Genomic DNA, 13,163 nt, shown 5'->3' with positions numbered 1-13,163 from the left:
AAGAACTGCATAGAACGATGAACAAAATGCATATCTGTGTAAATCCCCAGGACTCGCTCTCTCTTCCTCTCAAGTACATGGACTCTTTAAAGAGTCAGGTCAAATCCCCCAGAAATCAAGTGAGTCCAGTTATGTTTTCTTTTACTTGCCTGGATTCCCTGCTGGGTAGCTTGCTTGCTGGCAGCATGCTAAGACTGTCATTTGTAAAAAGCGGTCCGCTCAGCTATAATTACTAATTTGATGTCACACTGGAATTGCCGTACAGCTGTGAAAAGATGGACCACCAGGGAGGTTCGCATTTGTCTCATTTAGAAGGGGCGATACTGCTGGAGCCATGAATGGAAGATGCCCTTCCATTAATAAAGGAAAGAATTAAAGAATAAAACAAGTCATAGCAGCTGTCAGAATCTGACAACGGTTAAAAAAAAAAAAAAGCACCGTTCTGCTCTTTTTTAAAAAAAATTCAAGACATCTGTACACGCATGTTCTGATACTTGTTGCCATGAAAGTGATTCCATTATTGTTGGAATATAACTTCTTTATTTCCTTCAGTTCCATCTTCATTATTATGCTAATGAAAACCACACTAATTACGTGTCAAGCTCAAATTGTACCTATATCACGAAATATCTGAAATGACAGTTTTAAAACTTACCATCAACAAGCGAAAAGTATGTGAAATTAAAACAGCTACAATGATGCAAATGAAAGAAAAACTAAGAATTCAGATTACTAATTAAACCACATCAATGGAGAGTCTCTGTGAAAATTGTTCTTTGCAATTTCGTAGAAAATGATTATACGATTGCAATGAAAATATTCTTGCAGACCATTTCGTTTCATTTATAAAAGGCTAAAATGTAGAAAATAAATATTTTCAGCCTTCTCCAATTATTTCTAACTAGAGATAACAATGACTGCTTTGATAATTTATGGTTTTATTTGTGAAGACAAAGAACAGCATGCTTTTTGGAAGAGTCAAAAATATTAACTGATTATGGAAAGAAAACCTGAAAATTGACAGAAAAAGGAAAGCAAAGAAAATTTTTTGAACTTAAAAACCCAAGGGTTTTAAGAGTTCAGCTCCATTAATACATTTCATTTACTGTTACGTGTTACAGTTTAGTAAATGTTACCTTGGTTGTCGCCAGATTATAAACAAACTGCCATATCAGAGAGACATCATGTCCTATTGTCAAGGCAGGCACAGTCTCCAAAAATTACCAGTTTTAATTACTTTCACATCCCATGTCTTCAAGCTACTTCCTCTTGCCTGTGCCCAGTGAGCACCAGTAAGCTAAAAGGGCTGGTGGATGGTGCTTTGGAGCTGCTCCTCCTGGAAGAAGAGCTATCAGGAACCCCAAGCCCAGAAAGAAGTAGAAAGCATTGAATTCTTCCTAGGGGCTACTGCGTAGACAATCCTCATGTTTACAGAGTGTAAGATACAGTGACACAGACTGTACTTACAGAAATACCTGCACTTCTCAAATGGAGGAAATATGAATTGGTTGTTTTTGCCAACATGGTATGAGGCCAAACGATTTATTTCATTACTTTTTTTTAACTTTTAAATCAAGACTCAATGAACTGCCTTAGTACCATATTGTTTTGGAGTTACATGTTTTTGTCAATGAAACATTGTAGCGAAATGTTTCCTTGTTCATCTTCATGATTCATGGGGTAATATGAATTTTTGACAATAAATCCTCTTTTTTTTAAGAAAAAGAAAGAAGTCTCAAACATTTTAGAAGGTTAGAAATGTGCGCTCTGGGCTGGAACCCCGGCTGTGTCATGTCAAAACTGTGGTGCAAGTTACAGCCTGTCTGTCAAGTAACTTCATTTACGCAAAGGAAGTAATAACAGCCTCCACCTTAAAGGTGGTGGTCAGGATGATATGAGCAAATTTGTGTAAAATTTACAACAGGCTTGGCATATAGTATACATTCCGTTCAACAAACGTTGGTTACTATTACTTACCTTTTAAATCCCAGTACATTGAGATTAACAATAAAAAAAAACCCCGCAGTTAAGGTAAGGTTTTGCCTCTGTCACCGACTGTGTGATGCAGTGTGGGAACGTAAGCTTCTGGGTCTCAAATCGATCACATGTGAGGTGGGGAAATGGGACTCTGACCTCTTAAGGTACCTCCTGTCTCTGACGTCTCTTAAGTCCACCTCCAGGGGAGATGTTTTGAGGAACAATTTGTGCACATTCAATAGACGATAAAAGCATCCTAGCAGCATCCTCAGAAAAGTGGGTTTCTGTTAAACACATTCTGTAATTTCACGTCTTTTTCACAGAAACCTACACCAATGAAGGGCTAAACATTTTTGGTGAGGCAGGGGGTGGAACTGTGGTAAATGCCCTGGGTTCCTGGCAAGTGTCTAGAGGCGGAGCTGAGGAGGGACAGACAGGTAACTGAATGTTCTGCTCTTGATGATGAGCCGTCATAGCCACGTCAAATACTGTGGCTTTCCTTCCTATGTGTCCTTGTTTTAGGACTTCGGATTCTGCAGCAATCACCCCACTGGCTTTAACTGTCTTTCTTGGCATTGTTATTGTCATAGCAGACCAAGCCCCTGGGGATAGAAGCTGGAGAAATCAAAATGAACAGGAAAAAAAAGGCCACTAGCAGTAGTCTCAAGAGACCTGGGAACGAAATAAAAACAGAGCAACCCCCGTGGAGTAGCGCACAGCATCAGGGCCACAGCTCTTACTCCGGGGCTGCCTTCTTTTGATGATGCTGAAAAAGCCTTCTTTCAGTGCTAGTGTGTGGTTCTTTAAACAGCCCAGATATTTTCTCCTAGCAGAAAATCCCAATAATACTAAGCCTCTGAGTTTCTCATGGACTAAAACTCAAACGCCGGCTTGAGTCTTTGGCACCTGGAAAAAATGTTTACATAGCAACATGTAAACAGAAGTTGACAATCTGTTGTTTCTGCTGCTTTTGGCCAAAGCCGGTGGCTTCACGGTGATTTACACAGAGGTTGGAAGTGTGAAAATATAGTCACTGGTGCACAGTAAAAATATAAACTGTCAAAGGAGCCACCGTTTCCTTTTTCTCTGCCTCACTTCTTCTTTTTTTTTTTTTTTTTTTTTGCGGTACGCAGGCCTCTCACTGTTGTGGCCTCTCCCATTGCAGAGCACAAGCTCCGGACGCGCAGGCTCAGCGGCCATGGCTCACGGGCCCAGCTGCTTCGCGGCATGTGGGATCCTCCCGGACTGGTGCACGAACCCACGTCCCCTGCATCGGCAGGCGGACTCTCAACCACTGCACCACCAGGGAAGTCCTGCCTCACTTCTTTATTTAAAATTTTTATTCATTAAAAAAAATTGTATTGGAGTATGACTGATTTATGGCTGATTTACAATGTTGTGTTAGTTTCAAGTGTACGGCATAGCGATTCAGTTATACATATAGATATATTCATTCTTTTTCATATTCTTTCCCCATGTAGGTTATTATAGAATATTGAGTTCCCTTTGCTATATGGTAGGTCCTTGTTAGTTATCTATTTTACATATAGTAGTGTGTATGTATGCTAATCCCAAGCTCCTAATTTATCCCCCCACCCCTCACCTTTCCCCTTTGGTAACCATAAGTTTGTTTTCGAAATCTGTGAGTCTGTTTCTGTTTTGTAAATAAGTTCATTCATATCATTTAAAAAAAATTAGATTCCACATGAGTGATATCATATGGTATTTTTCTCTTTCTGACTTACTTCACTTAGTATGATAACCTCTAGGTCTATCCATGTTGCTGCAAATGGCAATGGTTCATTCTTTTTCATGGCTGAGTAATATTCCATTGTATATATGTACCACATCTTCTTTATCCATTCATCTGTTGATGGACATTTAGGTTGCTTCCATGTCTTGGCTATTGTAACTAGTGCTACAGTGAACATTGGGGTGCATGTATCTTTTCAAATTATGGTTTTCTCTGAATATATGCCCAGGAGTGGGACTGCTGGATCATATGGTAGTTCTATTTTTAGTTTTTAATGGAACCTGCATACTGTTCTCCATAGTGGTTGTATCAATTTACATTCCCACCAACAGTGTAGGAGGGTTCCCTTTTCTCCACACCCTCTCCAGCATTTATTGTTTGTAGACTTTTTGATGATGGCTATTCTGACCAGTGTGAAGTGATACCTCGTTGTAGTTTTGATTTGCGTTTCTCTGATAATTAGTGATGTTGAGCATCTTTTCATGTGCTTTCTGGCCATCTGTATATCTTCATTGGAAAAATGTCTATTTAGATCTTCTGCCCATTTTCTTATTGGGTTGTTTTGTTTTTTGACCTAATGCTGCATGAGCTGTTTGTGTATTTTGGAGATTAATCCCTTGTCGGCTGCTTTGTTTGCAAATACTTTTTCCTATTCCGAGGGTTGTCTTTTTGTTTTGTTTATGGTTTCCTTTGCTGTGCAAAAGCTTTTAAGTTTAATTGGGTCCCATTTGTTTATTTTTGTTTTTATTTTCACTACTCTAGGAGGTAGATCAAAAAAAGATATTGCTGCAATTTATGTCAGAGTGTTCTGCCTATGTTTTCCTCTAAGAGTTTTATAGTGTCCAGCCTTACGTTTAGGTCTTTGATCCATTTTGAGTTTATTTTTGTGTATGGTGTTAGAGAATGTTCTAATTTCATTCTTTTCCATGTAGCTGTCCAGTTTTCCCAGCACCACTTATTCAAAAGACTGTCTTTTCTCCATTGTATATTCTTGCCTCCTATGTCATAGATTAATTGGCCACAGGTGTGTTTATTTCTAGGCTTTCTATCCTGTTCCATTGATCTACATTTCTGTGTTTGTGCCAGCACCATAGTGTTTTGATTACTGTAGCTTTGTAGTATAGTCTGAAGTCAAGGAGCCCGATTCCTTCAGCTCCGTTCTTTCAAGATTGCTTTGGCTGTTCCGGGTCTTCTGTGTTTCCATACAAACTAAAAAAAATTTTGTTCCAATTCTGTGAAAAAAGCCACTGGTAATTTGATAGGAGTTGCATTGAATCTGTTGATTGCCTTGGGTAGTATAGTCATTTTGACGATACTGATTCTTCCAATCCAAGAACATGGTATATCTTTCCATCTGTGTCATCTTTGGTTTCTCTCATCAGTGTCTTACACTTTTCAGAGCACAGGTCTTTTGCCTCCTTAGGTAGGTTTATTCCTAGGTATTTTATTCTTTTTGATGTGACGGTAAATGGGATTGTTTCCTTAATTTCTCTTTCTGATCTTTTGTTGTTAGTGTATAGGAATGCAAGAGATCTGTGTATTACTTTTGTATCCTGCAACTTTACCCAAATTCATTGATTAGCTCTAGTAGTCTTCTGGTAGCATCTTTAGGATTTTATATGTATAGTTTCATGTCATCTTCAAACAGTGACAGATTTACTTCTTTTCCAGTTTGGAGTCCTTTTATTTCTTTTTCTTCTCTGATTGCCATGGCTAGGGCTTCCAAAACTATGTTGAATAATAGTGGTGAGAGTGGACATCCTTGTCTTATTCCTGATCTTAGAGGAAATGCTTTCAGTTTTTTACCATTGAGAATGATGTTTGCTGTGGGTTTGTCGTATATGGCCTTTATTATGTTGAGGTTAAGTTCCCTCTATGCCCACTTTCTGGAGAGTTTTTATTATAAACGGCTGTTGAATTTTGTCAACAGCTTTTTCTGCATCTATTGAGATGATCATATGGTTTTTATTCTTCAGTTTGTTAATGTGGTATACCACACTGATTTGTGGATACACTTCATCATGATGTGTGATCCTTTTAATGTTTTGCTGGATTTGGTTTGCTAGTATTTTGTTGAGTATTTTTGCATCTATGTTCATCAATGATATTGGCCTGTAATTTTCTTGTAGCATCTTTTTTCTGGTTTTGGTATCAGGGTGATGGTGGTCTCATAGGATGAGCTGAGCGTTCCTTCCTCTGCAATTTTTTGGAAGAGTTTCAGAAGGGTAGGTGTTAACTCTTCTCTAAATGTTTGATAGAATTCGCCTCTCAAGCCATCTGGCCCTGGACTTCTCTTTGTTGGAAGTCTTTAAATCACTGTTTCAATTTCAGTACTTGTGATTGGTCTGTTCATATTTTGTATTTCTTCTTCCTTCAGTCTTGGAGGTTGTACCTTTCCAAGAATTTGTCTGTTTCTTCTAGGTTGTTCTTTTTATTGGCATATAGTTGTTTGTAGTAATTTCTTATCCTTTGTATTTCTGTGGTGTCACTTATAACATTTTTTCATTTCTAACTTTATTGATTTGAGTCCTTTCCCGTTTCTTCTAAAGGTTTATCAATTTTATCTTTTCAAAGAACCAGCTTTTAGTTTCATCGATCTTTTCTACTGTTTTCTTGTTTCTTTCATTATTTCTGCTCTGATCTTTCTTTCTTTCCTCCTGCTAACTTAGGGTTTTGTTTGTTCTTCTTTCTCTAGTTGCTTTAGGTATAAGGTTAGGTTATTCATTTGAGATTTTTCTTGTTTCCTGAGGTTAAGATTGTATTGGTATAAACTTCCCTCTTAGAACTGCTTTTGCTGCATCCCATAGGTTTTAGATTGTCGTGTTTTTGTTGTCATTTGTCTCTGGGTATTTTCTGATTTCCTCTTTGGTTTCTTCAGTGATCCATTGGTTGTTTAGTAACATATTGTTTAGCCTCCACGTGTCTGCATTTTTTACACTTATTTTCCTGTAACTGATTTCTAAGCTCATAGGGTTGTGGTTGGAAAAGATGCCTGATATGATTTCCGTTTTCTTAAGTTTACCAAGGCTTGCTTTGTGGCCCAAGATGTGACCTATCCTGGAGAATGTTCCATGTGCACTTGAGAAGACAGTGTATTCTGCTCTTTTGGATGGAATGTTCTATAGATATCAATTAAGTGCACCTGGTCTAATGTGTCATTTAAGGCCTGTGTTTCCTTATTGATTTTCTGTCTGGATGATCTGTCCATTGATGAGAGTGGGTGTCCCCCACTAGTACTGTGTTACTGTTGATTTCTCCTTTTATGGCTGTTAGCATTTGCCTTTTATATTGAGGTGCTCCTATGTTGGGTGTATATATATTTACAATTGTTATATCTTCTTGGATTGATCCCTTGATCATTATGTAGAGTCCTTCTTTGTCTCTTATAAGTCTTTAAAGTCTATTTTGTCTGAGTATTGCTACTCCGGCTTTCTTTCGATTTCCATTTACATGAAATACCTTTTTCCATCCCCTCACTTTCAGTCTGTCTGTGTCCCTAGATCTGAAGTGCATCTCTTGTAGACAACATATATATGGGTCTTGTTTTTGTATCTATTCAGCCAGTGTATGTCTTGGCTGGAGCATTTAATCCATTTACATTTAAGGTAATTATTGGTATGTATGTTTTGTTTTGTTTTGTTTTTTGCGGTACGCGGGCCTCTCACTGTTGTGGCCTCTCCCATTGCGGAGCATAGGTTCCGGACACGCAGGCTCCGCGGCATGTGGGATCTTCCCGGACTGGGGCACGAACCCGCGTCCCCTGCATCGGCAGGCGGACTCTCAACCACTGCGCCACCAGGGAAGCCCAGGTATGTATGTTCTTATTGCCATTTTGTTAATTGTTTTGCATTTGTTTTTGCAGGTCTTTTTTCTTCCCTTCCCCTTTTGTTCACTTCTCTTGTGACTTGATGACTATCTTTAGTGTTGTGTTTGGATTGTTTGTTCTTTATTGTATGTGTATCTACTGTAGATTTTTGGTTTGTGGTTCCCATGAGGTTTTGATATAGCAGTCAATATATATACAAGATTGTTTTAAGTTGCTGGTCTCTTAATTTCCAATGCATTTCCAATATCCTGCATTTGTACCCTCCTGTTCTCATGATTGCTAGTTTTGACATCATATTTGTGTGTGGATGATCCCCTACCTTTATTTCATGGTTGCCTTTACCAGTGAGCTTTCCCATTCATAATTTTCTTGTTTCTAGTTGTGGCCTTTTATTTTCTGCCTTGAGAAGTTCCTTTAGGATTTGTTGTAAAGCTGGTTTGCTGGTGCTGAATCCTCTTAGCTTTTGCTTGTCTGTGAAGCTTTTGATTTCTCTGTCAAATCTGAACGAGAGCCTTGCTGGACACAGTATTCTTGGTTGTAGGTTTTTCCCTTTCATCACTTTAAATATATCATGCCGCTCCCTTCTGGCCTGCAGAGTTTCTGCTGAAAAAATCAGCTGATAACCTTATGGTTCCCTTGTATGTTAACAACTGTTGCTTTTCCCTTGATACTTTTAATATTTTTTCTTTGTCTTTAATTTCTGGCAGTTTGATTGATTAATATGTGTCTTGGTGTATTCCTCCTTGGGTTTATCTTGTATGGGACTCTCCGTGCTTCTTGGACTTGAGTGAGTGTTCATGTTAGGCTCATCCTAGGGGACCTCGTTGACACTTCCCTGTCTTTGATCATCCTTCCTGGCAGGTTTCCCAAGCCCCCTTTTCCCACTGAAGCCCTCTCATGCCTACTGGACATCTCTGTTCTGATGCTGTGCTGACAATTCTAACTACTCCACCTGCTTCCTTTTTCCATGAGTGGAATCAGCACCTACCCCACTGTCCAAACCAGAAAGTCTGGAGTCACCCTCCCTCCACACACACTCCCTGGTACTGTTCACCTCCCATATTCAATCTCTGAGTTCTGTGGATTCGTCTTCCTAAATCTCTCTATCCTCTTCCACCACCCCAGGTCAGGCCACCATCTATTCTGGGTTATTTCCACAGCCACTCCAGATGGCCCTGCTTACCTGTGTGGCCTCATCCCAGCCTCCAATGAAAGCACCGAGTGCTCCCTCTTTCTCTAGCCAACTGCTGCTCATCCTTCAGGTTTCCAATCACCTCTTCCAGGAAGACCACCGAGCCAGATTGAGGTGCCCTTGCTACGTGTTTCCTATCAGAGCACTTATCACATGATACTGTCATTTCCTATTTAATGTCTGTATCGCTTTGCAGGCCATGTGTGTGTGGTTCATTATTTTAGCCCCTGAAGCTAGGACAGTAACCATAAAGACATTCACAAACTTCTGGATGAATAAGTAAAAGGAGATTTCCAAATCTATAAAATTCAAACCCAAACTGAGTGATACCATCCTAAATAACTTAATTTAGAAATAAAAACCTTGAGCCCAGCTTTCAAATGGTTTGGTCAAGAAAAGGCACCTCAACATCATGAGGAGTAAGCTGAGAGCACAGGGGTGCCTTTCATGTAAGCAAATCCCCATTTTGGGCAGTTGAGGTTTGCACACGGAAAGCTGCCTCCCAAATTCTTAAACTGATTCCAGTTGGATCTGTTTATAATCCTGCATAATCAACAAAATGTGGTTCAAGTATTACCTAATGCCCAGTGACTCAGAAGAAAGTAAATAAAGAGTCTCCTCGTCCATCCCTCAGTCTTTACACACACAAAATACTCTAATGAGATCTTAACATTTTATAGTTGGAAAGGAGTTTCAAGCTCATTAAGCCAATATTTTATTGGTGAATTTGAAGCTCAACACTGTCGTTTTCCAGGTGAGAAAACTGGGGCTCAGGGAGGCAGAGCAACTGACTCAAGGTCACACCTGCCCTGTTAGTCATAAAGTGGGGTTAGGACTCGGGTGCTGGGCTGTACCTGCCAGTTTGGAGCGTGCTGACAGCAGAGGCGGCTGTTTTCTCAAGATCATGTTGATAGGAAATGTTTCACACACACCTCAAACTAATACCTACTTCATTGTCCAACAGGGCAGCCAACCTGAGGGAGAGAACTGGAGAAGAACGTTCCTCAGGCCCATGAAGAGTTTCTCACTGTAGCGGAGGGGAAATGGCTAGAACCGCATGTCCGCGGGAGTGAGGTGAGCGAGACGCCGGGCACTTACCTTTTCTTTGTCACTTGCTTCCCTAGCCACTGTAGAGCCCTGAAAGAGAAGGAGATAATGAAAACATGCGCACGCGAGGTATCAGCTTCACGTGAAATATGCAAACACTCCAGGGCAGAGCACGGAAATAAATGAGCACCGACTTTGCTCTGGCCCCTCCCCGAGTGTGCTGCACCCTCTGCAGGGATTTCTGTCCACCTGTCTCCAACCCCTTCCCTGCCGTGTCACCTGTGCTGTCTTCTCCCTGGTTCCTGTCCTCCTGCTGGAAATCAGAAAATGCGACAATCACGTGAACAATGACTTACTAAACGTGGAGTCGAACATCAATCGCCAGAAATGGTTGGTTTGAGGGTCTTCAAAGTGAAGTGGGCCGTCAGCTGGCCGCAGTGACCACTGGGGCATAGAGGCCTCTTTCCCACACTGCGTCCTCTAGGTGGGGGCGTGCCCTGGCCCCCGACTGCCCGTCTCCCCTGGCTTAGGGTTACTGATGAATGTGCTTCCTCACTTACCATGACTAAGACCCAGTGGGTACTTCCCGGCCCCTTTCACTTTGGAGGTCCCTTCAAACACACGTCTCCTTGCACCGCTTCTGTGTCAGAACCTAGGCTGAGCACAGAGGTATAAAGTAGAAGAAAACACAGTTCTTGGTCGCAGCAATATCTGCTCTACTGCACTGGTTTTCCAAATGATGCCCTCGGTTCTGTGTTGTCTGAAATGACAGAGTCCTCCTGATGCCGACAGGGGTGCTTTGGGGTAGAGTTCAAGAACAGAAACTGTCCTTTGTTTGTGGAAGATCTTAATGCAAAAGAAAGATTAGGAAACAAATGGCCAGTGAATTCCTAACTTTGTTAATACAACAGTGAGCATTTATCCTTTGTGCTCCGTGGTGACCATTGCAGTGTCTCACCCAGCAACGCCCAGTGTTTGTTTGCTGAGTAAACGGCTGGAGGAGGATCACGGCCCGACCGACTGCTCTCCCTCCCCTGCCAGCACTGGATGCCCAGACTATGACTAGGTCAGTGGAGTGATCCATTTACCTATGTTTTAAATAGATATTTATTGGCCTGGAATAGTTGCATTAGCCAATCATTAAGAGAATGTGTATGTGACTTGGGAAAATTTAAAGTAGCTGCTAGGTTGGCCACTCTTAATATTTTTGCTCTACGACCATCTTGCCTTCAAGCAGCTCAGGCATTAGTCAGGATGTGTGTAACGTGTTCACAGATGGGGAGACTCCTTGTACTGGGGAAGGGGGCCAAGCCCAGGCCAGGGGCTCCCTGGGGCCACTTATCCATCTGCCCCATGCTCAGCATTCCCAGGTCTGGTGGATCCGAAAGACCCTGCTTCCAACCCAGGGAAGATGCTCGAAGCTTCTGGGGGATGTGTCGGAGGAGCACAAAGCTGACCCAGCACGTGAAGATGAACCGTGTAAATTGGTCGTGAAGGAAAGCCCTCTGCCTGGCTGAGCCCAGCAGCTGTCACTTGCAATGGTTTGTTTCTTCCTTTACAGATTCTTGAATTCGGGCCATAGTCTCTTCCTCTGTACACTGACTGCTAACAAAGAATGCTCCCAAATTTAAAGGGCAGGGGGGGCTTAATACTCAAGTATTAAATACTTGTAATACCTGAGTCTCTGTATCTTTAACCAAGTTTTTTAGTCTGTGTGTGCTCTCCCCTCTACGATATAATTTACTCTGCTCCTAATTCTCACTGAAGCTTCGTCTCTATGTAAAAATGCAGAGCATTAGCCTGGAAAAACTCATCCAAATTTAAATTCATTCAGAATTTTAAAATTAAAACAAAATTAGAAACGTTAAGTCAGTCAAGGCTGAGAGTTTGAGCCATGAAATGATGCCAGAGGCCCAGGTTCCCTCACAACGGCAAGTACTGGCAAGAAAAGTTTATTCTACAAGCTAAAAAGGGATATGAAATCATGACATCCAAGGTTAAAACTATAACATCCAGTCTATAAGCATAATTTACATCAGGATATGCTTGAACAGGATATGCCCAAGCAGGATATGCTTAAGACAGAGGCACTACCTTAAGCATTTCCGGGGGATAAAAAAGTAGAACCAAAACAACTGCCTTTAAGGGACTTATCAGTAGAATGGATGAGACAATGAAAATTCATCCACTCCTCCCCACATGACGTGCCTTATGCTGGACGTGACACGTACATATCTCATTAATCCTCACAGCAGCGGAGGTAAGATCATCTCTGTTCTACAGAAGAAACTGTGGCTCGCAGAGGTTCAGCATCTTGCACACAGCTAACAAGTAGTAAAACCAGGACATGTGGCTTCAGAGGTCATCTAGCTTCTTACATGGGAGAGTCAGGCCAATGAAAAGACCTATAATACTCAGCAGAGTGAGCTAAGTAACACTGCAAAGGGCCTCATGAGAGACATGGTTCCAAAGAGCCCTGTAGCCCTGTAGGCTGGGATTTCCACCTATAAAATAGCTACGACTTGGAGGCAGGACAGAGCAGAGCTGTATTTGGGAAGCTTATATTGTTCATCTGAACTCCAGCGGGTAGGAGATAAGCCTCGAACATTCCCCCTCCCTTAGACTAGCATTTCTCGAAGCATAGTTCAGCACCCAGGGGTCTGCAAAGTCAAAACTATCTTTATAATAATACTGAGAGGGCTTCCCTGGTGGCGCAGTGGTTGAGAATCTGCCTGCTAATGCAGGGGACACGGTTTCGAGCCCTGGTCTGGGAAGATCCCACATGCCGCGGAGCAACTAGGCCCGTGAGCCACAACTACTGAGCCTGTGCTCCGCAGCAAGAGAGGCCGCGATAGTGAGAGGCCCGCGCACCGCGATGAAGAGCGGCCCCCGCTTGCCACAACTAGAGAAAGCCCTCGCACAGAAACGAAGACCCAACACAGCCAAAACTAAATTAATTAATCAATAAATTAAAAAAAAAATACTGAGACACTATTTGCCTATTTCACCATTTCACCATCTTGATATTTGCATGGATACTGCAAATACAATGGTGGGTAAAACTGTTGGCAGCTTAGCACAAACCCAGCAGTGGCACCAAATGGTATTAGCAGACTTTGTCATAAAACATATGAATAGCCTTGAGGAAGCAGTTCACCTAACTCAGTCAATCCATCATATTCCAAATGACCAAAGCATGATGCAGCCAGACCAATGCGTGCAAACAGACTGACGGATTTTAAAATGTTCACTGATGTGACTTCAGATTCCACACTGTAACTCAGCTTTGAGAAACTACCACTTGTCAGGTTAAGGTGTGATATCAAAGGAAAACATCCACAGATTTCTGAAAAAGTTATTAAAAACTC

The 13,163-nt window shown here is 41.5% G+C and overlaps 1 protein-coding gene across 2 annotated transcripts in view; it reads right to left on the bottom strand.

The window, feature by feature from the left end:
• The window catches only part of PIP4K2A (phosphatidylinositol-5-phosphate 4-kinase type 2 alpha), a 178,247-nt gene that overhangs the window by 28,928 nt on the left and 136,156 nt on the right, over positions 1-13,163 (bottom strand). For both annotated transcript variants that reach the window (XM_007454164.1, XM_007454165.1), the window contains one exon: positions 9,847-9,885. In XM_007454164.1, coding sequence (XP_007454226.1) covers positions 9,847-9,885 — 39 coding nt within the window. The remainder of the gene's footprint in view (positions 1-9,846; positions 9,886-13,163) is intronic.

This window comes from Lipotes vexillifer, unplaced genomic scaffold (assembly GCF_000442215.2).
Source record: "Lipotes vexillifer unplaced genomic scaffold, Lipotes_vexillifer_v1.1 scaffold316, whole genome shotgun sequence".
NCBI classification, from domain to species: domain Eukaryota; kingdom Metazoa; phylum Chordata; class Mammalia; order Artiodactyla; family Lipotidae; genus Lipotes; species Lipotes vexillifer.
The sequence above is the reverse complement of the archived record's forward strand: the minus strand, read 5'-3'. Positions and strand labels throughout refer to the sequence as shown.